The 26,122-nt window shown below is 39.7% G+C and overlaps 1 protein-coding gene across 1 annotated transcript in view; it reads left to right on the forward strand.

Annotated features, from left to right (window-relative positions):
• Nucleotides 1–17,244, forward strand: part of tdrd1 (tudor domain containing 1) — a 50,145-nt gene extending 32,901 nt beyond the window's left edge. The window contains exons 16-21 of the mRNA XM_033034459.1: nucleotides 215–334; nucleotides 6,519–6,632; nucleotides 8,483–8,650; nucleotides 9,505–9,720; nucleotides 11,937–11,980; nucleotides 15,083–17,244. Of these exons, the coding sequence (XP_032890350.1) occupies nucleotides 215–334; nucleotides 6,519–6,632; nucleotides 8,483–8,650; nucleotides 9,505–9,720; nucleotides 11,937–11,980; nucleotides 15,083–15,145 (725 nt within the window). The 3' untranslated portion in view covers nucleotides 15,146–17,244. The remainder of the gene's footprint in view (nucleotides 1–214; nucleotides 335–6,518; nucleotides 6,633–8,482; nucleotides 8,651–9,504; nucleotides 9,721–11,936; nucleotides 11,981–15,082) is intronic.
• The last annotated feature ends 8,878 nt before the right edge of the window (nucleotides 17,245–26,122 follow it).

The following is a 26,122-nucleotide window of genomic DNA, read 5'->3' on the forward strand; positions in this document are numbered from 1 at the left end:
CTATCATTAAATTATTAATTTTGTTGTGATCATAATGTGGGATAATATGTAGATATGTGGTGGATTAAACAATACGTCACTTTTTAAATTATATATATTTTAAATCATTTAAGTAGACATTCTAAAATCCTTTTTATTTAATCAGCATTTTGAGAGATAACTAGTATGTAGTAATCATTTGCTTTATCTTGTGTTTTTGTTTGATCTACTGGAGGAAACTTGCATGCAAAGATGTGGAAGACAGGAGAGTTGCCTTTGAACTCTGTTGTAGCCATTCAGGTGAAAGAAATAATAAGTCCTGGCATCTTATTTGTTCATGTTATGGGCACTCATGGTAAGCAAAAAAAAACTTGATATGTGAGACATCTGGCTCCACATAATGTAAATTGGACCATGCATGCACACACCACACCCATCCCCCCAAAAAGTCATTCATGCTTTCTTTTTCAATTTCTTAAATCTACTTTGTAGCTTTTTTCTCATGTTATTTATTCAATTCGATCATGTTAAAATCTTTCACGAGAAAAATGGTGTTTTAGCTTGATTAATTCTTAAATTTAACAATGATACAGTTGGATCAAAATTACTTGGATTGACAGATGAAAAATGAATTCGTTTTTCTGCTGACAAACTCATTTCAGAAACAGTTGGATTACAGTTCATAATATTTTAACGCCCAACAGTGTAAGTAATTTCCAAATATTTCACATTCAAATCTTCCTTTGATAGTCTACTCTTCAACAAAGGTTTTATAGCAGCAACCTGTGACATTAGGTAATTATCCGCCCAGAATCCAAAGGCTGATTTGATAATAACCATTATCAGCCCAGAGCCAAAGGCTGATTTGAAGTAACAATGTATATCTTCAGACAATCCATTCGTGAACCATTGCAGTCTAAACAAGTAATTATATATTTTTTTGATGAAATAGATATGTACGACATATTGAAACAAAGGTTAGAGGGAGCTTAAAAATAGCTACATAATTGTTTTTCCAAAACTCAAATGTCATTAAAGTGAAGAAATGAGATTGCGTGTAAAAGCAAATTTTCAATGCTAGGGAATAAGTTGTGCAGAAAATGTCATAAAACCTTTAAAAGAATTCCTTACGGAGACCGTTCCTTCAGCTCCCTGGTTAACTCATCCCTTCCCACCAAACCACCCACTCTCCTGTTACCTTCCCCTGAAACCACAGTACCTGTCCCTATACCTCCTCCCTTGACTCTGTCCAGGGACACCGACACACCATTGTCCAGGGACACGTACACACCATTGAGAATAAATGGGGATACTATGGATCGGGTGATCTGTTTTAAATAACTGGGATACCACATCTCTGAGGTTATGACATGGTCATCACACGCTGCAGCACTCGTGAGTAAGGCAAGGCAGCGCCTTTACCACCTCAGGCAATTGAGGACATTCAGAGTGTCTCCGAGGATCCTCCAGTGTTTCTACTCAGCGACTGTGGAAAGCACCTTGTCCGGAAATATTACAATCTGGTTTGGGAATTGCTCTGCCCAGGACAAGAAGGCTCTGCAGAGAGTAGTGCGTTCGGCTGAACGCACTATGGGAACTTCACTCGCCCCTCTGCAGGAACTATACATCAGGAGGTACAAATCCAGAGCCAATAAATTCATGGGAGACCCCTTCCACCCCTGCAACGGACTGTTCCAGCTGCTACGTTCAGGCAAATGCCTCCGTTGCCACGCTGTGAGAATGGAGAGGATGAGAAGGAGTTTCTTCCCAGAGGCCATTCGGACTGTAAACTATCTCACCAGGGACTAACTTTACTGTACTGCTCTACTGCTTTTTTTTTTTTTTTAATTGCTGTTTTTTTCCCTTTTTCCTTCCGCCCACAATATTTAATATGTAAAAGAATGTGATTCTGTTCCATTTTGTTTGTAGTTTGATTGTTTGTTTGTCTTTTTGCACAAAGTCCGCGAGCATTGCCTCTTTTCATTTCACTGCACATCTCGTATGTGTATGTGACGAATAAACTTGACTTGACTTGACAGTCCTTTCAGGTTAGGCTGAGGTTCACGTGCACCTCCTCCAGCTTCACAGTGTTCCAGGTTTGGACGCTTATAGCAGCGAGACCAAGCATAGACTGGGCGATTGTCTCGCTGAACACCTTGCCCTACATGATCTCCCGGTTGCCAAACACTTTAAATCTCTTTCCCATTCCCATACTGACCTTTAGTTCCTGGGCCTTCTCCATCGTCAGAGTGAGGCCAAATGCAAATTGGAAGAACAGCACCTCATATTTTGCTTGGGCAGCTAACAATGCCAGTGGTAGGAATATTGATTTCTCTAACTTCAAGTAACCCTCGCACATTGTCTATAACTCGTTATCACCTAGTTCACAGCCAACAATGGACCATTTTGATAATCGTTACTTTTTTGTACATCTTTCATACATTTGTTCTATATCACCCTCTATATCTCTCATTTCCCTTCCCCTGACTCTCAATCTGAAGAAGGGTCTTGTCCCGAAATATCACCTATTCCGTTTCTCCAGAGATGCTGCCTGACACGCTGTGTTGCTACAGCTTTATGTCTATTTTCACAGTTGAACTTCTAAATAATGATTTCCTTAAGGTATTTAGAGTTAATTTAACTCAAATTTGGAAGTACTATTAGTTTGATTTTTAAAGGCATACAGATAGTTTTGCTATAACATGTATTTCGGTCGAAAATGGAACAATTAAATTCTGGTTTGCAGCAGCTTAACAGGGTATTCGTAGATAAAACAATAAACAAAAAAAAACTCTTAAAGTGCAAAAAAGAACAAAGTACAATCAAGGCAGTTCATAGTTTGTGGTCAAAAGCCTGGTGGTTGTTGGGAGGAAACTGTTCTTGAGCCTGGAAGATACATTTTTCTGACCCCTATACCACCTTCCCAATGACAGGAGATGAGAGCGTGGCCAGAGTGGTGTGGGTCCTTGATGCTGGTTGTCTTTTTGAGGCAGTGTCTCATATAGATCCCTCCAATGATGGGGAGGTCAGTACCATGATGGACAAGGCATTACTTTTTGTAATCTTTCATTCCTGGGCATTTAAATTGCCAAACCAAGCCATAATGCAATCAGTCAAATGTGGTCTACCGTACATCTACAAGTTTAAGAGTTTTCATTGACATACCTAATTTCCTCAATCTTGTAAGGAAGTAGAAGCATTGATAGGCTTTCTTTATGATTGCATCAATGTGCTTGGCTCAGGACAGATCTTCGGAGATATGCACACCCACCAACCAAGTTTTTGACTCCCTCTGCTGCTGACCTGTCGATTAAAACGGGTTTGTGGATCCTCTGGCTCCTCTCTTCTAAAATCAACAAGCAGCTCCTTAGTCCTATTTATGTGAAGACCAAGGTGGTTGTTCTGGTACCATTCAATCAGACGATCGATCCCCCTTGTATACTCATGACTCATCATTACAATTTGTCCAATCAAGTCTCAAAGCTTTCCAAAGGTTCACCCTCGTGAAGGATCTTCTGATGTTGATTATCTGGTGCCGCAGGACAATTGTTGATGGTAGTTTGGATGTGACTTCTTACAATTGGCTTTGATGGTTTTGTCTATGATGGGAAAGGCTTTAGGGTATGCCAGTAGGAAGGTACTGCAGATGTTGGTTTATGCCGAAGATAGACACAAAATGCGGAATAGTCAATAGTCAATTTTATTTGTCACATACACCTGAGGGTGCAGTGAAATGAATTTGCCAGCAGCGGTACATTTAAAAAAGAACACACAATAAGATTTAACACGAACATCCACCACAGCTTCAGTCCTCCTTGTTCACCCGTGGTCGGGGCCATAAACCTCCGCAGTCGCCGCTACGGATGTCCGGATGTACAGGCCCTCTCGTCGAGGCGGTCGAACACACTCCACGGCTTGGTGGTCCCGATTCGGCGCTTTCTTACTGTGGCTACAGGATGTTGTAGGCCGGCGGTCGGAGCTCTTCTCTGGCTATCCCCGGCGAGGGATCCCGCTCCGATTGGTAAGTCCACGACGTGCCCGCGGCTAGAAGCTCCGCAGACCGCGGCTTCAGGATGTTATAGGCCGCGGGCCGGTGGTCGGAGCTCATCCCCGGGGATCCCAGGTTCCGGACGCCGCACTCGCGGCTAGAAGCTCCGCAGACCGCAGCTTCAGGATGTAACAGTCGCCTCCGTGGAGAAGGTGACCGAAAGTGGTTTAACCCCCCCCCCCCCACAAGACATCGAGAGACACTAAAACAAACATTTGGACACACTAATAAAACTAAAGTAGAAATAACAAACACGCTGCTGACAGGGCAGGCATCTCGCAGTGCCCCCACTGACCAAAACTCAGCAGGACTGGCAGCATCTCTGGATAAAATGAATGGATAACATTTCGGGTCGAGACCCATCTTCAGACTTCAGAAAGCTCTCGACCCAAAACATCGCCCATTCCTTCTATCCAGAGAAGCTGCATGTCCCACTGAGTTACTTCAGCATTTTGTGTCCATCTCCAACTGGTGTTTATTGACCATGGCGTGCAGCTCCTCCAGTGCTAGATGAACATCTGCTTGAGGTGTGATGTATGCCACAGTCTTGATGATAGAGGTGACTTCCCTCGGGAGGTAGAAGTGATGATCATTCACTGCGATGAGTTCCTAGTGTGGAGAGCAGGAATTAGACAGGACTGTTAAATTTGAGCTCCATGAAGAGTTGGGGATTCATTGATTTTTATTAAGAACTGGAGAATCACTGAAAAGTTACTTTGGACATTGAAAAGCAGAAAAAGGTGTGTTAGATTTAAACAGTGTAGGGGGGGAAATTATTTCTGCGTAAACACGTTATAATTAGAATCCACTCTCGCTTAAGATCGCAGTTGCGACTAACTGCAAGTGGCCATTGAAATTGACAAGCTTTTGCTTTTATTTACTTGTGCAATGATACTTTATTTAAGAATGTAACCCAGCCTTTTGTGTTTTAGCTTTCACAGTTACAAAAACTTATTGCTATTGAAAAAGCCTTTTTTTTTAAATCCTGAATGAAAAATAACTTCTATTGCAAGTCTGGAACTCTCTAGACCCTTATCATGTTTTCCTCATTGACATAATTTGTTTTTCTTGACAAATAGACCTGATTGGCTATGTGAGGTTTCTTAAGAACACAGCTCTGATGTTATGGCAGAACTGTCTGCACATTAAAATGAAACAAAACATGCTGATAATGTTTGAAGAAAGCAAGTGCCATTGATTATACATAATATTTCATAGCTTTAGATTTTCTGTATTGTTATACACATTAAAAGTATTTCCTGAAACTTGCGAAATGATTTATTATGCACCGGTAATTCTAGCACGCCTTAAAGGTCATGCTGCAATAGCTTGGATGTTATGGGGCAAGTACTTGATTATTGTTCACTGTCATCATAATAGTCATCTTGCATTGCACATTTTCCCACCGCAATGTATTGACTGTATTTCTGAAAGTTGTATTGTGATCTTGATCACAGGTCCACTGGGTTATCAGGTAGTGCATGGCTTTGTTTTCGTGGCAGAAATAGTTTTCCCATATTGGGAATTATGGGTGCATAGTGATGGAATTGGCTCTGTATGTGTGATTATTACAGCATAGACTTTGATATTAAAATTTGGGATTGTATCAGTTGTGTTCTTCAGGGGTGTTAGATAGAATATGGCTGATATGTAAATGTTGGGGGTTGGTGGTGGAAGAGTTCAATATGGGGGTAGAGGGCAGAGACCAGGTGGAAATGTTAGCGGGGCAACTGCAGGCCTGGAGACACACAGATCAAGTTTGTTGGACAGACTTTACCAGGGCCCTGGTAATTTTTGAATTATGTTGCTTGACATCTTCAGTGTATTGCATTTGATGCTCAAGATACTGGAGAAAGCAAATTGTTTGCTGAGCACCTCTGTTACGCGTACATTCCATTTGCCTGCTAATTTAATTCTCCATTCCACTTCCACTCTGACCTTTTTGTCCATGGCCTCTTACACTTCCAATGTGCCGATTTCCTTCAGCAGAAAACCATTTTGTTTCTTCACCTTCCCTTTCCCAGGTCTTTTAACTGAAATGTTAACCCTTCCCCTTTTCCACAAACGTTGCCTGCTTTGTTGAAGACTAGTTCTTTCTGTTGGGAATACTTAATTTAATATTAATATTCAACAGTATTCCCAATAAAAAGAATATCTAGCACCCATTTACATTAATTCTGAACTTATCCATTTTTACTTTGCCCATACTCCCCTGCCCCCATCTCCATGCCAAATTTCCAGCTCCTGCAGTTCTTTGGTTTTCAATTATTTTATTTGCCGTTCTTAAGGTTGTGTTGGGGGAGTAATAATCTTCCTATGTTATGATTTATGGGAGATCAGTGTCTCAGGAATTTATTTTGGTTGGGATGAACCTTTTGTCCAAACCAACCTGTTCAAAGATAAAATGTACTTAAAAACATTTTGTCAAGTGTAATTTGATATTAAAATTCTTTGTTAGTTAATGTCATTGAGGTGTTGTTTCTCTTTACAGATTTGAATAAATTTATCTTGATGAACGCTGAGTTGAATGAACAACATAAAGCTCAATCAGACTATTCTACATTAAAACCTGAAGTTGGTGATGCTTGTTGTGTAAGACTTGCAGGTAATTCACACCTTTTTGCTGGTTTTTAAGCTTGTCATGTGAAGCAGTTGGACCTAAACGGTATTATTCATTTACACTTCTAAATTTTGAACAGTTCTCCCTTGTTGAATTTCTGGTAGTGTTAAACCATTTCTGTATCAATATATCTTGGAATATTTGAGTATTACCACCATTTATTATATAGTTTTGTGGGATGTGGACCAAAGCACAAAGAAAACAAATTGAGGATGGCCGCAACAGGAAGAAAAAAAAAGCATTGAAGGCAAACTTTAGGAAATGAGGATTACAAGTGACCATTGAGATGTGATAAATTATAAATTATCCCAAAAAAAATCCATGTTATGGATGTTCAGATACAAATATAAGTTTATACAGTTAACAAAATTTGAAAATTGTTTTACAGCAGATAGTTTTGGAGAAGACACAGGGAATAAATATCTTGGTTTATTGATCCCCTACCCTAACAAAATTCAACCCAGAATTAACAATTGTCGGTTACAATGTACATGAAAATCCTTCAGCCTAACATTCAATTGTCCTAATGATTCTACGTTGCCTATTTTATTTGCTTAACTTCCAGATGTTGTTTTGCATTTTTGAAATCCAAAAGATTACAGCACCTTTAGGAGAATGGAGGGGGTGGGTATATTTCATACTTGTAGTTTGCCAATACGTAGGAACAGTAATGATTTTCAGGCTTTTGTTTTAAAACTTTTGATATTCAGAATTGTATTAGGAAGCAAGTTGTTGAGATTAGCTTATACAGAGGATATACATAATCATAGATGTGTGTTGGGAAGTAGGACACATTTGAAGCTAATAAATAAGTGGTCTATTTTGGTAGTCAGCTTGGTATTCTCCCTTTTTTTTTAATTATAAAAACAAACATGGAGCATTAAAAAATTGGACAAATTCCAGTGCCTTGCTTTAAAAAAATTGCACATTTACACAAGTCTGCACACTGGTTTTCTTCCCAAAGTTTTGGAGATGGATAAAGATAAAATGCATATGATACAGCTGTTAATTGATCAGGACAATTACTTGTTTTAGACTACATCAGATCTAGGAATGTAGCGAAGAAAAATTCAAATAGATTCAGAAACTACAGTCAAAAGTCATATCTCTTTCAGGCAACACTGATTTTTTTTTTTAAACAAATCTGTCCAGTTTAGTTTCAGTAATCAAATATTGTTTGCATGAACTTTGTAGCTCATTCGGTAGATTGAAAATAATTTATGTTTATTTAAGACCCTTTGACATAAACCACCCTAAAACAGTGGATTGAAATTTGTGAATGGAATGGAAATTTTTATTTGACAAATGGAGATTTATTAATAGAGATGAGAAATCTCTTTTTAAATACTTTAAAGAAAGATGTAAATGTACATAGGTTTAGGCAGTGAATTCCTGAGCTTGGGGCCTTGGTAGCTAAATCCATGAAATTAGATGTACTGTATATAACAATTTTGCAACATGTATTGGTACTTTACATGAATATTTTGCTGCAAATCTTTATCAAGATGCAGATTGGATAAATTGATGTTCAGTATATTAGTCATTTTTGTATTGTTAAGAAATTAAAGAATAAATTGTATATGATAAATTAATTGGATGCATTGATGCTTGCAATGTTTATGCTGTACTCAGAAATTAATTGCAGGTCGCAATCTTGCCAAAATGAGTCATAGACTATTTGGTACTGAATTTGAAACAATGGAAAATTGAAAAGAGGCCATCCAAGAAATATTAATTTCATATGTTGCTCAGTTTTATTTTCGGGTGCACCGTAATCTTGTGCTGCAATACCACAGTATTCATCTACAATAATGGTGCATTATTTTTTGTCGTAGGTGACAATTGCTGGCATCGTGCGATTGTACTGAATTGTTCTGAATCTGTATTGAAGGTTATCTGTGCAGATTATGGAATTGTGGAAACTGTATCTCTTGAAAGGATTAAATGTATTGAACCAGAACTTTTGGAACATCCATGTCATGTTGCAAGATTTGCACTAGCAGGTAATTTCATTTATATTTCCCTGATGGTGGTAATGCACATTTCCCTGATGTCTTTAATATATGTGAGAACATTCTCTGTGCATCTTAGAGAGAGTTAGACGGAAAATAAAATTTGTGTTTTGTAGAAATTCTTTTAGCTAAGGCCATTGTATCCAAGCTCCACAATAAAAAAAAATTTAAAACTGTTTCCCTGGATGCACAAGACCAGATTGCTTTCAAGTATAGTTAACCAATCCATTCAGTATTTAAGAAAATACTAAGCTCAAAATACTTATGTTTATTTTACCACTATCTAAAGTTGATGTGTACACACAATACAAATTACTATATTTATATGTTAAAAGGTACACATATTTTTTGTCAGTGCTGTAATTGGCTATGTGGGTCAGGTAGCTAACTTATTGGACAGGTTTTTCAAAATGGAGTCTGAATTTCAAAATTCCAGAACACAAATTTCCATGAATTCTATACTTTATTAGATCCCTGCTTCTAAATGTAATGCTACTACACCACTACTGCATAGTGACTGCAATGTAAACTTATCTGGAAGGAGGTGTGAAGGGTTGAGAAGGTTAGGCAAACAGGGAAAGGTTAAAAGATCAATGAATGATCTGAGTAAAGATTAGTTACACAGTTTATTAAGGTTACCATTATAACTGCTTGACTTGTATCATCAAGAACAATGGCAGCGGTGCTATTGGAACAATGATACCATCAAATTATTTAAGCCATCCATCATCTTGACTTGTGTCTTTGGAATGTATTTTACAGCTTTGATATACACAGTTACTAAGCTATTTTCATTAATAACCAATATTTTACACATATTTAAGTAAAGCTCAAAATATGTTTAGATGTTGAACCAGAATCTGACGAGTGGACTCCTGCAGCCACCAACTTCCTCAGAACTCTCCTGCTTGATAAAAATATGTTGGCAACAGTTAGAGAAATTGATGGAAACGTCCACACTGTTCAATTGATTGGACATTTTGAAGGTGCAGCCATTAATGTATCTGATAAGTTGGTATCAGAAGGTCTGGCTAAATTCACCACTGGGAAAGCAACTAAAGGTAATAACTTTCACTATTGATAATTTGGTTACATTGCTTTGGTATCTATATGTGTGTTTTTACAATATTGGAGAGATTTCAGCACAACATAAAAAATGTCATTTATCCACTGTTTCAAGTAGTATGGTATTTTTTTCAGGGATTATTACTCAAATATGCTAGAGATAGTAGAGATAAAATCAAGTTCGGAATTAAATTAATTCCCTGATTCAACCAGTTTACATCTCAAAAAATATCGATTTTTAGGACACCAAAAACGTGACATGGTTTGACACAATGAAATAAAGAGGCAATTTCTGCATTCATTTCATGTCAAAACATTTTCAAGTTTGTTGCTTTGCAGAGATGCATGTTTCACAGTAATAAGCAAAACTTTTGATGAATTTGGCATTCTCTGAATGGCCATATTTCAAGAGTGTAGTGGTGGTTTTAGAGTATTTTAGTAACCACCTACACCACAATGGTAAATTAAGACCAAAGAACTTCCCAAGGAGATTGAAAATTTTCTAGTTTGAGGAACTCAATAGATGATGAAATTATGAGAAGAAAGTAACCTTAATATCAATATTCTGTAAAAGCTGCTACATGCCAAAATTTGTGAATATTTTTGGTGTTCACCATCACAAGTGTAACACCAGCATTTTGCAGTAGCTATTTCCATTAAATTATGTACCTGCAGTCTCTTATTATGTATGGATAATTAATTCCATAAAGTTTATTCAAAACATGAGAAAGAAATTACAAAAAAAGAAATACTGGAAGAAGCAGGAGCTACTTTCATTTTGGTGGCCACCTTTGGACACTATAACGCACGTTTCAGTAGATAACAGAAATATTGCTCATTTCGTCACGTACTCCATATTTATAGCAAGAAAACACATTTGTATGTTGAAAACAGCAAAAGTGAAGAAATCAGCTATCATGCTTTAAAAAGAAATAACGTTCTAAATTTCATGTAACGGTTGTTATGGTGGACACCAAACATAAAGTGTAAAAAAAATCGCATGGGAATGCAAGGAATTTTGTTCATTAATAAAATGTTCTCAAACTTCTTGAACTATCTCTCCCTGTCATGTACTGCTGCTATGAGGGTTTTTGATTAATCTGAATCATGTTGAAATAATTTATTTGTGAACTTCAGTTTTATGTATGATGTCACACTTTTTGTACCCAATATTGTAAAAACACGCATATCTAAAAGTTTAAAAAATAACTTGTGTAGCATGATGCTTTTTGAGTGTTCTGTGCCTTTGAATGGAGTTTTTTGTTCGATTTCCTCTTCCCCCACCCATTCACCCATTTGTTAATTTTAGTGATAGTTCCTCACTAAGTAATGATGAGGATGATCTTCCTATTGCTTGTAGTTCAGCACTGAGCCTAGTTTTGGAAATCTTGATTAAACTTTGTCTCCCAATAATGATACGAAGATGCGCATTCTTTGCTTGAATCGAGACAAAAGTTATAACAGGTAGTAGTCTCAAAAGATACTCTAAATACGTTTACCACTAACTTATTCTGTATTCTAGCTCAATTGATATTTAAGCCCCCTGAGCACATTAAAAGATTCACTCAAAAGATCGTGATTGTATTGTTTTTCTTGCAGTGAGATTGAATGTATCTATAAGTATCAGTCAGCACCCAAATGAACTTAAGGATAGATATATCTCAACTTTCTACTATCTTATGCTTAATTAGACATCAATGCAGTCTGACTTGATGTCTGAACGATCAATCAACCAGAATTGATTAAAATATTGTATAGCAACATTTTAAAAACATTGTAAGCTAGTCTTTTTGTTTAAGGTTTTATACCTGATTCAATTTTCAGCAATTTCCTCCAGCAGATTCGAAACTCATTTGATTTCTGATTTAACACTCAAATGTAGCATTCATTTTATTTCTGATTTAACACTCAAATTTAGCATATTTGGAAGGAATCACCTGACGGTTGATCCAACAGCCATTTGCCTAATACAATGCACTTTCATTTTAGTATTGTTTGATCTGTTACATGGTACATTGTTTAACAGAAAAAGCGGTTGCTGTGCACTTTAAAAAAAATCTCAAAATGCACACATACAGATGAGAAAGATAGAACCTAAAATAGATGGGAAATAATACAATATTGAACTGCATTATTTAATGCTTTCCTGAATAAATACCTAAGTATAATCTGTTTAAGGAGAAATGTGTTTACCTTTTATCTTTTTATTCAGTTCAAGATCTCAGTTGTTGCTGTTGCAAAGACCTTCAGGAAAGTGTAAGTTTGTTGTATTTATATATTGGCAAATGGTGTTGCTTTTACAAATTTTTATCTTTTCTTGCGTCAGTTTTTCCAGCAACATTTAATCTTTTAATTTACATGACAATTGGAATTCTCCCAGACAAGATTAATAGCTGTAATATATATTTGCAATATACCATATAAATTATTATGCCGACATGGACAAAATCTCAAGTCCTCGATGTTTTAAGCAGAATTTAAAACTTATACTATCATGAAATTGAGTTAGAGTGGCAGTGAAGGTAGGTATATGTTTTATTTCTAGAGATGTAATACATTACATAATATCTGGGGGTGGTTCATGTTATATTGAAAGATGAAGGAATCATCAAAACTGCCTAGATGTAGAAAGAAAGAACTGCAGATGTTGGCTAATACACAAAAAGCCATAAAGTGCTGGAGTAACTCGGCAGGTCGGGTAGCATAGCCTAAAGAAGGATCTCAACCCAATACATCACCTTTCCGTGCTCTCCAGTGATGCTACCTGTCCTGCTGAGTTACTCCTGCAGTCTGTGTCCTTTCACGTATCAAAACTGCTTATGTCATTGATGTTGATTTACAAATGTCATTAGAGGAGAGAAAATAGGTCTGGTTGGTTTAGGAGTGATTGTAAAGGAAAGTCAGAAGACATGTTTAGAAAACTATAAGAACAATGGAACTATGTCTGGATGACACTGCAGCTGAATGATACATTAATGACATGGCAAACAACCTAATACTATGTCAGATAACTGGTGATTATCTCCGAGGCAAATAATCCATCATCCAAAATATGATGCGAACAGCAAGAGATAGATTTAAAATGGCACCATTATTGTAATCACCATTATTGTAGAACGCTAGACTTTGCATTGTTATAGACAGAGGTCAGTTCTAACAGAGGTTAAACTGACTTCTAAAGTCCAGGTTGCATCTCTGGTGTTGATAGGCAGATAGCAAGTTAACATTATATAGCCAGTTCTGTTGCTCACTATGCAGCATAGAAGAATTCCCGATCCTTGAATGCTTCCATACCTCCGATGTTGATAACTGTTGATCATGGCTCAAATTCCAGTTGGAATTTGAATTTTGTGATCTTCACTGCCCATCGTCATGGTGTGTTGCATCAATAAGGCTGGAAGCATTGTTCAAGGAACCTGCCACCCCAGCCATATTCTTTTCTTTCTTCTACCCTTTAGGAGAAGATACAAGACCTTAACAATCCAGCCTAAAGAACGGCTTCTTCCCTATGGCTATCAGACTCTTGAACCAATCACCTCTTTCACATCTCCTTCCTAATGATGCTAACGTGTACTCTTACACTTAAAGCCCTGTCCCACTGTACGAGTTCATTCAAAGAGTTCTCCCGAGTTTGCCCTGATTCGAACTCGGAGATTTACGGTAAAGGCCGCTCGTCTGTACTCGGGGCTCTCGTGGACATTTTTCCACATGTTGAAAAATCTTCACGAGTCTTCCCGAGCTTACCTGCCGTTAGCGAGGCTTCCCAAGTACCTGCTGTTAGCGTTACGAGCCGCTAAGAGACGTCCCCAAGCTCCGACGTACCCGCTACGTTCATTCTCCGTGCTTACCACGAGTTTGTTTTTTTAACTCGGGTGAGCTCTTGAATGAACTCGCATCGTGGGACAGGGCCATAACTCTACCTCATTCGGTTATTCCTTTGTTGTACTTCAATATTGTTTTACACTAATTTGCACTGTATTCTTCTGTTGTGCTCTTGTCTGCATTTATTGTTGTATTTATCATTACTTCAAGTTACTAGGCATCCATATCATTATCAACCTAACCTGGTCCCTTCCACACTGTCGCTTTGATCAATTCTATTTTCATTGGGCATTACATCAGGTAGCCTGGATGTGTTGTGTAAGAAGGAACTGCAGTCGCTGGTTTAAACCAAAGATAGACCTTGGTTTGTACGGTGACCATGTGGGTTTACTCTGAATGCTCCAGTTTCTTCCCTCACCCCAAAGATATGTGGGTTTGTAAGTTAATTTGCCCCTGTAAATTGCCCATAGTGTGTAGGGGGTGGATTTGAAAGTGAAATAACATAGAATTAGTGTGAAGACAGACACAGAAAGCTGAAGGAACTCAGCGGGACAGGCAGCATCTCTGGAGAGAAGGAATGGGTGACGTTGTGGGTCGAGACCCTTCAGTAAGGCTGGATGTATTGTCAAGGAAGCCTGCTTTAGCCACTTCCATAATTAACAATGCTCACCATAAAATAGGAGAATGGAAAGGCCATTCCCTTTTCTGTGCCTGTCATCCTGTCCATTCCTTTTTTCTTTTCTGCTTTCTGGAAGAACATATGGGAGCTTGAACGCCTGGATGTCCAGACTTAAAGGGCAGCTTCTTCCTGATTTGTGAGCCAATCACCTCTTCCCTGGAAGTGCTGCCACACTCTCTTAGTCTTATCTTCACCTCATTTGTTTAAGCAGCAATTGCTACTTTATTTCGCTCACAGTAATGAAAGAGAGAATACTTCAACATTTACCATGTTAGCCAATTAAATGGAGATACGCAGGTTACATGAATAAGAATTAAGAAAGTCGATTTTATTTGGAGAGCAACGTTAATTTAAAGGATTAAGGAATCAAACACTTGCCATCATAATTTCTTCAGGAAAATGAAATGAGCCAAATTGTCATCAAACATGATTTTCCCATTCTCCTGAACTCTGCCTCTGACCACGTTGTTGTAGTGTTGTCATGATCTATGGCCATTTATTAAAATATTTGCTTGTCTGAGGCAAGTTATTTTCATTTTGACCTTTTAGTCTTGGAATCATCTTAAAATATAAATAAAATTAGTCCCTCTTTACACCTTGTGAATGGAGTTCTTTATTTTTATCTGCAGTGATACATTGAATAATCTTAGCTTGCAATCAGAAATGTGCAATTGTTTCTGTAGCTTCGACAGTTATTTGGGAAGTTAAGGGTGAAATTTTAATTGTGTGTGTGTAGAGATGAAATGCAAATGATATAGTTCCAGCTATCTATAAATTATGTGCGTAGTTTGGTTAAATTAAATTTGTAGCAAAGGTCATTTTTAACATTCTGGAACAATAATGATTTTTAATTATAGGTGGAAGAAATCAAGCAACAACTTGCAATGCTGATGAACAAAAATAATGGAACAATTAAGTGATATTAAGAAAATTGAAGATAAACCTGCATTTTTCTTTGAAACTTTTTTTTTTACTTTTTCCAAGTACAGAAGAAAATCAGAAAGAGGCAATATTGATTTACTTATACTTTGTGTAACTTGCTTTGAATCTAATGTTCATTATAAGCATTTATAGACGATAGGTGCAGGAGTAGGCCATTCGGCCTTTTGGCACCGGCATTTATTGCGATCATGGCTGATCATCCACAATCAGTACCCCGTTCCTGCCTGTAACTTATTCTCCCACATTCCCTTCAACTCTTCTCTCCTTCTTTCCCCCCCCCCCCACACACACACACACACACACATTTTACCCCTTACCTATACACAAGGGACAATTTACAATGGACAATTAACCTACCAATCTGCACATCTTTGGGATGTGAAAGTTCATGCAAACTCCACACAGACAGTACCCGAGGTCAGGATTGAACCCAGGTAATAGGAGCTGGAAAGCAGCACATCTACTTGCTATGCTATGCCATGATGTTTGATTCAGTACAAATTTCATATCTGATATCTGCTTGAATATGGTCATGATGACCTGAAACTATGATTTACAACAGTGATGGTATTAACCTAAACTAATGCTTTGTATTGATCTCTATTGTTAAAATATGGCCACCAATTATTAAAATAACAATATTGAAGGCTGCCAAAGTCATTTTAATTTTAGAAGCGCTTCTAAAAACTTTGTACAATATACCGTGTTGAAGAATCCAGTGCTTTCTTCTTGATGACAAATGTCACCTCTATCCATATGAAATAGCAACTCCATTTTTGTGTTTTATTTTTTAAAAGGATACTTTTGAAAGGTATCAAAATAAAAATTTTGTGACTGAAATGATAATTGGATCATCACAATGTTTGGTTAAACATCAGACTGGTAGCTGGCAGCTTACAAGCAAGTCGTTGTGACTGAGCCAGAAGACGAGAACTTTTTGAGTCGCCATTGCTGACATCAATACCATTCTTTCTTGGTATTTACATAAAGTTAGCACTCAAAGCTTCTGATTATACAATGGCATAAAAACAGCCTTCGCTCCATTTATGATTGTATCCCCCTAATTTCTGCTTATACATAAACTGCAAAATATTTTGAACTGAAATAGTCTCTTAATATTTGAGGGCCATGTTTCATTTTGAGATTGCATGAAAGAATCTGGCATGCTCTTTGTGACCAAAATATTGTGCATTGGTAATTTGTTACCAAGTGCAAGCTTGGAGCCTACCATTCTTGATGACTTTCATTAGCGCTACCTGAATGTTAATTGAGCACAGCCCAGAAGGATCAAAGTCGCTTGCTCTCTGGCATTGTGTGTAAAGTGACTTTGCGTAGTTCTGGCTCTGCTCAGATGAACTTAAAACCACATTCTAATCTTTGTACTAAATTAGACTGCAGTAGCAAAAGGGAAGAATGGCCCTGGCTTTTGTTTCGATTGAGCTTTAGGCTACAGAGTGCCCAATACAAAGTATCTCAGGTCAATGTTTCCCTGATCATTAGAAAGGGGCCTTAGTCAAAACATTTGTTTCTTGTTTGCCAACAATTGAAACGTGCTGAAATAGAATTACTTTTAGTATAGATTCATTGCATACTCCAAACTGTAGTTAGTTTGAAGAAATGTTCCAATGGAAGGAATCGTCTTTTGGCAGTTGCGGGAGAAGTTTGATCCTAGTGTTGTGTTTTGATAATTAATATTGCTGTAGCCATCAATCTCGAATCTAGTTCTGATTCTTAAAGTATTTTCATGCAAAATTAATTTTAAAATAGTGGCAAAATAACCTTTACTAATGAGTATTAAAGTTAACAAGTTTATGACTTTAAAACTCATCTACCAAAAATGTTTAAAAAGCAAAATTTCCAATATGTGTAATTTTCAGAGCATAAAGAATCAAGAATTTAACTTTTTTCAGAACTTGATGTATGAGTTTGTATGTATATCAGTGCATTTTCTCACTATAGTAATTTTTCTTCTCTGCCCATTTCTTTGTCCAGTTTATTGAACATGGATTACTATAGAATTGTGTGATGAAGCTAAAAGTGATTACATGATTTAAATTAAAAAGAAAATTGCAAGCCTTCACGTTGTCATTTTTCATTCTTGTCCACTCAAACATTTTTATTTGTGGTACAAGCCATGATTGGAATTTTTTTAATGAATTATAGTTTATACATTCTCAAATTGACTACATCAGCATTGATGCACATCACTTGTGTATGTTCCCAATTAAGGCTGACACTAGCCATATATAATCATACAGCACAGAAATAGCCTTCACCCCAAATAGTCCAAGCTGCCCCATCTACACTCATCCCACGTACCTTCATTTGGCCTGTATCCCTCTAAACCTTTCCTATCCATGTCCAAACATCTTTTAAATGCTGTTGTAGTATCTGTCTCAACAACCTCTGGCAACCCCTTCCATTTCTTTCCACCCCCCTGTGGAGAAAGTTGCTCCTCTGGTTCCTATTTAATCTTTCCTGCTCTCACTTTAAACTTATAGCCTCTGGTTCTTGATTCCCCTACTCGGGATAAAAGACACTGAATTCAGTCTATCTATTCCCCTCATGATTTTATACACCTTTATAAAATCACCCATCAATCTCCTGTGCTCCAAGAAATAAAGTCCTTGCCTGCCCAACCTCCTCCTATAGCTCAGGCTCTTGAGTCCTGGCAACATCCTTGTAAATCTTCTCTGCACTCTTTTCAACTCTTGTACAACTATAACATGTTCTAACTTCTGTACTCAATACCCTGGCTGATTAAGGCCCATGTGCTGAATGGCATCTTGATCACCCTATATACCTATTATGCTACTTGCAGGGAACTATGCTACTGCATTTCCAGATACAGTGGCTTGCAAAAGTATTCATACCCCTTGAACTTTGTTGGGATTTTATGTGATAGACCAACACAAAGTGGCGCATAATTGTGACGTGGAAGGAAAATGATACATGATTTTCAATTTTTTTTACAAATAAAAAACTGAAAAGTGTGGCGTGCAAAAGTATTCAGCCCCCTTTACTCTGATGCCCCTAAATAAAATCCAGTGCAACCAATTGCCTTCAGAAGTCACCTAATTAGTAAATAGAGTCCACTTGTGTGTAATCTAATCTCAGTATAAATACAGCTGTTCTGTGAAGGCCTCAGAGGTTTGTTAGAGAACATTAGTGAACAAACAGCATCATGAAGCCCAAGGAACACACCAGACAGGTCAGGTATAAAGTTGTGGAGAAGTTTAAAGCAGGGTTAGGTTATAAAAAAATATCCCAAGCTTTGAACATCTCACGGAGCACTGTTCAACCATCATCCGAAAATGGAAAGAGTATGGCACAACTGCAAACCTACCAAGACATGGCCGTCCACCTAAACTGACAGGCCGGGCAAGGAGTGCATTGATCAGAGAAGCAGCCAAGAGTCCCATGGTAACTCTGGAGGAGCTGCAGAGATCCACAGCTCAGGTGGGAGAATCTGTCCACAGGACAACTATTAGTCGTGCACTCCACAAATCGGGCCTTTATGGAAGAGTGGCAAGAAGAAAGCCATTGTTGAAAAAAAGCCATACGAAGTCCCGTTTGCAGTTTGCCACAAGCCATGTGGGGGTCACAGCAAACATGTGGAGGAAGGTGCTCTGGTCAGATGAGACCAAAATTGAAGTTTTTGGCCTAAATGCAAAACGCTATGTGTGGCGGAAAACTAACACTGCACATCACCCTGAACACACCATCCCCACTGTGAAAGATGGTGGTGGCAGCATCATGCTGTGGGGATGCTTTTCTTCAGCAGGGACGGAAGCTGGTCAGAGTTGATGGGAAGATGGATGGAGCCAAATACAGGGCAATCTTGGAAGAAAACTTGTTAGAGTCTGCAAAAGACTTGAGACTGGGGCGGAGGTTCACCTTCCAGCAGGACAACGGCCCTAAACATACAGCCAGAGCTACAATGGAATGGTTTAGATCAAAGCATATTCATGTGTTAGAATGGCCCAGTCAAAGTCCAGACCTAAATCCAATTGAAAATCTCTGGCAAGACTTGAAAATTGCTGTTCACAGACGCTCTCCATCCAATCTGACTGAGCTTGAGCTATTTTGCAAAGAAGAATGGGCAAAAATTTCCGTCTCTAGATGTGCAAAGCTGGTAGAGACACACCCCAAAAGACTTGCAGCGAAAGGTGGTTCTACAAAGTATTGACTCAGGGGGGCTGAATACTTTTGCACGCCACACTTTTCAGTTTTTTATTTGTAAAAAAATTTGAAAACCATGTATAATTTTCCTTCCACTTCACAATTATGCACCACTTTATGTTGGTCTATCACATAAAATCCCAATAAAATACATTTACGTTTGTGGTTGTAATGTGACAAAATGTGGAAAAGTTCAAGGGGTATGAATACTTTTGCAAGCCACTGTACCTCTGCTCTACAACATTCTGCAGAGCCTTGTCAGCCACTCTGAAAATCCTGCCCTGGTTTGACTTCGCAAATGCAAGTTTTAGCTTGTTCCTCAGTTCACTTGGCTAGCTGATCAAGATCCTGCTTGAATTTTTTTAATATAAACGTGTTCAAACCGTCATGCAATATAGATTCACTCCGCATAGATCATCTACATGAACTCTTCATAATAAGAGAGTTGCTTGATATATTACACCTGAATAAGTGTTATCTGACAATCCCCCATCACCCCACCCACCCCTCTGCGATGGTGCTGTCTGCCCTGCTGACTTCCTTCAGTTTTTTTTGTTTTGCTAGTATGTTGAAAGGTTGAGTTTAAATGTCAGGTATAATGATCAATGTTTAAGGCTCAGGAATTTGCAAACACAACCAGTAGGGCATTCTGTAATAAGTATAACTGGTAAGGATTGGATGTGTCTTTTGTTAGAAGAGCAATGACTCCAAAAACTGGAGTAACAATGCCTCATATTCTGTTTGGGTAACTTGCAACTCACCAGTATGAACATTGAATTCTTCAATTTTAGGTAACTACAACATCCATCCTTCATCAAACTCTCCTTTCCCTGCTCACCTCTGCCCCACTTGGACTGGCGCCCACCCCCACATTCCTTTCTTTAGCTTTCAAGGTCGCAAATCTTCAATCCTTTTGTCTCACACCTTCTGTCTTCATCTCTGGTCTTTGTCCACCATGCCCTCTCCTAGCTTTCTCTGCAATCTGCCTGAAGAAGGATGGCGACTCGAAACGTCACCTATCCATGTTCTCCAGAGATGCTGCCTGACCCGCTGAGTTATTCAAGCACTTTGTGTTTAAAGTATGGCCTATTCATTCTGTAGGTTGGGGTTTGGCCTACTAGACCATGGGCCGAGGTGCTTTTTCGTTTAATTTTGTGACCCAAATCACATATCTACCTGTATTTATAACATTGTGTAAAAATATGATAAAAATCATACCTGAAACTCGTAAAGAACAAAACCTGCATATATTTTTAAAATATGAGAAAAACCTCCAATTTTCCAAGTAGTAATTGTCCAATTACTTTTGACATTGTCCGATGCCAATTGACCAATCACGCGCTTTGTTTCAGGCTAGGTAGGCAGGGAGCCCACATCATGGTGGAGAGTATTTCTACTGATGCTGTTGATTCCGTTGAAGGTTCTTTGGTCTGGCTACCGCGCTCAGGTCGCCTGTGTGCCCCGAGTATGGCTGCAGTTCCCAGGTCGCAAAAACAAATTGGGGAAAAAAAATACGCCTGTGGGCCGGATGATTTCGGGTTAAGGGCCGGATCCTCAAGTGTCGTAACTTTTTTCTTGTCGCCACTGGATTTTGAAATGTTCAAAACCTTTCGTCGACTGGGCTTGAGATTGCCTGTCTTCTCCTGTTGTAGGTGCTGTCGTAGGTTGTCATTGGGATGACGCCAGGTGACGTTGGTTGTCGTCAGGCGATGACCTCTGATTTCCATTGGCGACAACCTACGTCATCCTACGTCAACCGGTGACAGTACCGGCGTCAATAGAAGTCTTCAGCTGTCTTCATTTGTCGCCGACAGGGTCATAGCTTGTCGTAGGTAGGTTGCCTTAGGTTGTCATAGGTTGTTGCCTGTGTCGTCGAAGGTTGTTGTAGGTGTCATCGTGGTTGTCGTAGGTGTGGTCGTATGTGAACGTCCCAAGTTACGAGGAATTGTTTCGCCTGTTGACGTAGCTTGACGTTGACTAGGTGGTAGCTTGTCTTAGACATTGTCATAGCATGGGTCCATTTCACCAGGTGGGTACATTTCGGCATCCCGCTACGACTGTCTGTTGCCGGCAGTCGCCTAAGTGGGACAGGCCCTTTACATTTTTAAAAACGTGGCCTGTACTTTTTAAAAGATGCATTGAGAAAGCAGGGGCGGAAATCGCTTTTAAAACGTGGGGGACACAATTTCGTGTTGGCCCGATAAGTGTGCATGACAAGTTTTGACAACTAACAAGTTTACACACATCTTTACATGCACCTTACCATTACGAAGCTGGCTGACTTCGGAGGCTGGTGGCGTTGCGGCTGCGACTCGAATTCGGAGGCTCGCGGGTCCCTGGTTGGTGACCGACTTTCGGGAGTTCCAGTAACATCAGCAGGTTCTTCCGTCCCGAATCGTGGGGCTTGAATCAGCCCGTTTGCGGAGCCTTTCATCGCCCGGCTGTGATGGATGTTTTTGTGTTATTTTGTGTGTTTTGTTACTTTTTTTTACTGTCATGCACGAAATTTCGTTCAAACTTGTTTGGATGATAATAAAGGAAATTCAATTCAATTCAATCTACAGATGAAAATCATACATTCATAACTTCATATATCCTTTAAGAGACAATCTGAATTCACATTGTACTCAATTTTTGTCAATTGGTCAAAACAATTATATTTACTGAGGCCTGCATATCGATGTATTAGTTGGTGACACATTGTATAATGGTGTTAATACGATGTTAACTAGCAGCTAACCAGCTATAACAGTGACAGTTAACACATCGTTTTCGTCTCAGAGGAATAAAATGATTAAACGACTCCAATCGTTCTGCAGTACACTACTCATTAAACCCGACAGCTTTTTACAAAGCTTGTAATGTATGTGGAATGGATGAGCGTTTATCATTACCAAAGGATGACATTTAATTATTTTCAGAGTCTGAGCCAGCTGACCATGCATGCGGCCGTGACTCCGCAGCGCGCAGTTGGATGGGAACTGATTGCAAAATACATGTTTCACAAAACATGGGGAGGATTGTCCCCCACCTCTCAAAACATGGGGGAGAATCTGTATGATTCTCAAAACCAGGAGGCAGCTCGAATGCCGGTGTAACATCACTCCCTGACGAGCTCAATGCGTTTTACGCACGCTTTGACAGGGAGAATACTGATGTGCCTTCCCGATCCCCCATTCGCTGTGATGGCATTTCAGTCTCAGTCACAGAGGCCGATGTCAGGAAATCCTTCAGAGGGGTGAACCCCCGAAAAGCACCTGGACCTGATGGTATACCCGGCCGTGTTCTAAAAACCTGTGCGGACCAACTGGCGGGAGTTTTTATGGACATTTTCAACCTCTCACTTCTGAGGTCTGAGGTCCCCACCTGCTTTAAAAGGGCATCAATTATACCGGTGCCCAAGAAGAGTAAGGTGACGTGCCTCAATGACTATCGACCAGTGGCACTAACGCCGGTGGTGATGAAGTGCTTTGAGAGGTTGATCATGGAGCAAATCAACTCCTACATCGACAAAAACCTGGACCCACTGCAGTTCGCGTACCGCCACAACAGATCAACGGTGGATGCGATCTCGCTGGCCCTCCACTCCGCACTGGACCACTTGGACAACAAAAACTCATATGTCAGGCTGTTATTCATTGATTACAGCTCGGCATTTAACACAATCATCCCCTCCAAACTGGTTACCAAACTCGCAGAACTGGGTCTCTGCGCATCCCTCTGCAACTGGATCCTCGACTTCCTCGTCCACAGACCACAGTCTGTTCGTATTGGTGGAAATGTGTCAGCCTCAATAACAATCAGCACGGGAGCACCTCAAGGCTGCGTGCTCAGCCCCCTGCTGTACTCACTCTATACCCATGACTGCGTAGCGAACCACAGTGCGAACTCCATCATCAAGTTCGCTGACGACACCACTATTGTGGGGCGTATCACTGATGGGGATGAGTCAGAGTACAGAAGAGAGATCGAGCAACTGTCCATATGGTGCCAGCGCAATAACCTGGCCCTGAACACCAGCAAAACCAAGGAACTGATTGTGGACTTTGGAAGGAGTAGGAGGGGGACCCACAGCCCCATTTATATCAACGGGTCGATGGTTGAAAGGGTCAAGAACTTCAAATTCCTGGGGGTGCACATCTCTGAAGATCTTTCCTGGTCCGGGAACACTAACGCAATTATCAAAAAAGCTCATCAGCGCCTCTACTTCCTGAGAAGATTACGGAGAGTCGGATTGTCAAGGAAGACTCTCTCTAACTTCTACAGGTGCACAGTCGAGAGCATGCTGACCGGTTGCATCGTGGCTTGGTTCGGCAATTTGAGCGCCCTGGAGAGGAAAAGACTACAAAAAGTAGTAAACACTGCCCAGTCCATCATCGGCTCTGACCTTCCTTCCATCGAGGGGATTTATCGCAGTCGATGCCTCAAAAAGGCTGGCAGTATCATCAAAGACCCACACCATCCTGGCCACACACTCATCTCCCTGCTACCTTCAGGTAGAAGGTACAGGAGCCTGAAGACTGCAACAACCAGGTTCAGGAATAGCTACTTCCCCTCAGGCTATTAAACCTGGCTCGGACAAAACTCTGATTATTAGCAACCACTTTATGTTATTTGCACTACCAGTTTATTTATTCATGTGTGTATATATTTATATCATGGTATATGGACACATTTATCTGTTTTGTAGTAAATGCCTACTATTTTCTGTGTGCTTAAGCAAAGCAAGAATTTCATTGTCCTATACAGGGACACATGACAATAAACTCACTTGAACTCACTTGAACTTGAACTTGATTCTCGAAAGTTTTTTTTTTATGCACAGGAGTATTCTTGTGTAGAGCTGCCACGTGTTGGTGCACTTTGGAACTGCAGCCCACTGAAAAACAAATCAAATGCTCCGAGACTACAAAGCCTCCAAGGTGTTCGGTCTCGTCTCGACCCGAAATGTCACCCACTGCCTCTCTCCGGAGATGCTGCTTGTCCCTCTGAGTTATTCCAGCATTTTGTTTCTATCTTCAGCAGCTTCACGTGTTCGGTTCTTAAAACGTAGCTGCCCGTTACAGCTCCCTCTATGTCATTGTACATTAGACTGTCCTTGAGCATCTTTTAAAGGAAAACATATATATGAAATATTCACAGTCCTTTCGTAAAGTTGCAGTCCTTTACAATCCACAATTACTTTTGAGAAGATAAACACAAAGTGCTGGAGCAACTCAGGGGGTCAGGCAACCTTTTTCAGTTTCTGACCCAAAGCATCATCTGTTCTTTTTCTCCAAAGATGCTGCCTGACCCGCCGAGTTGCTCCAGCACTTTGTATTTATCTTCGGTATAATCCAGCATCTGAAGTTCTTTCCTACACAGTACTTTACGCAACGTGATCACAGTGGTGGTGTGGGAAACTCGCAAAATGAACTTCTACAAACAAGAACAATGTGTTAATGACTGAATCATCTTTTGTTTTTGTTTTGTTACTGTGAATGCAGAAAAGGGAAATATTGCCAGACTTTCATTGGTAACAAGAGCAGTAGATCCTGCAAACACTTGGAGAGGCCAAAAACAAAGTGGTTGAGGAACTCTTGAGTCCGAAGATAGGTCCGAAGATAAATGTGAGGTTATCCACTTTGGTAGCAAAAACAGGAAGGCAGATTATTATCTAAATGGTGTCAAATTGGGAAAAGGAGAAGTACAACGGGATCTGGTGGTCCTTGTTCATCAGTCAATGAAAGTAAGCATGCAGATACAGCAGGCAGTACCTGCAAAGTGAATGGCATGCTGGCCTTCATAACAAGAGGAATTGAGTATAGGAGCAAAGAGGTCCTTCTGGAGTTTTATAGGGCCCTAGTGAGACCACACCTGGAGTATTGTGTGTAGCTTTGGTCCCCTAATTTGAGGAAGGACATTCTTGCTATTGAGGGAGTGCAGCGTAGGTTTACAAGGTTAATTCCCGGGATGGCGGGACTGTCATGTGCTGAGAGAATGGAGCAGCTGGGCTTGTACACTCTGGAGTTTAGAAGGATGAGAGGGTATCTCATTGAAACATATAAGATTGTTAAGGGTTTGGACACGCTAGAGGTAGGAAACATGTTCCCGATGTTGGGGGTGCCCAGAACCAGGGGCCACAGTTTAAGAATAAGGAGTAAGCCATTTAGAACGGAGATGAGGAAACTTTTTCTCACAGAGTGGTGAGTCTGTGGAATTCTCTGCCTCAGAGGGCGGTGGAGGCGGGTTCTCTGGATTCTTTCAAGAGAGAGCCAGATAGAGCTCTTAAAAATAGCGGAGTCAGGTGATATGTGGAGAAGGCAGAAACGGGGTACTGATTGGGGATGATCACATTGAATGGCTGTGCTGGTTCAAAGGGCCGAATGGCCTACTCCTGTACCTATTGTCTATTGTCTAATTTACCCTATCTCTCAATAGTTACAAAAGAGATAAAATAACGCTACGGCGAAAAGTTTCCAGTCAGATTTGTTTTTCTAAATGTGCCGTGGAATATACTGACTAATCATTTTTTTATCTGGTTATTTCGCGCCACGGAAACAAAATCTAAGCAAATTACAACAACATCAACAACAACAAATATCTTATGCACACAAAGTGCTGGAGTTATTGAGCGGGTCAGGCAGCATCTCTGGAGAACATTGGCAGGTAACGTTTCGGGTCGAGACCCTGCTTCGGGACCAAAACGACACTTATCCGTGTTCTCCAGAGATGCGACCTGACCCGCTGAGTTACTCCAGCACTCTGTGTCCTCCTGTGTATTCAGTAGTATC

This window comes from Amblyraja radiata, chromosome 15 (genome assembly GCF_010909765.2).
Source record: "Amblyraja radiata isolate CabotCenter1 chromosome 15, sAmbRad1.1.pri, whole genome shotgun sequence".
Taxonomy (NCBI): domain Eukaryota; kingdom Metazoa; phylum Chordata; class Chondrichthyes; order Rajiformes; family Rajidae; genus Amblyraja; species Amblyraja radiata.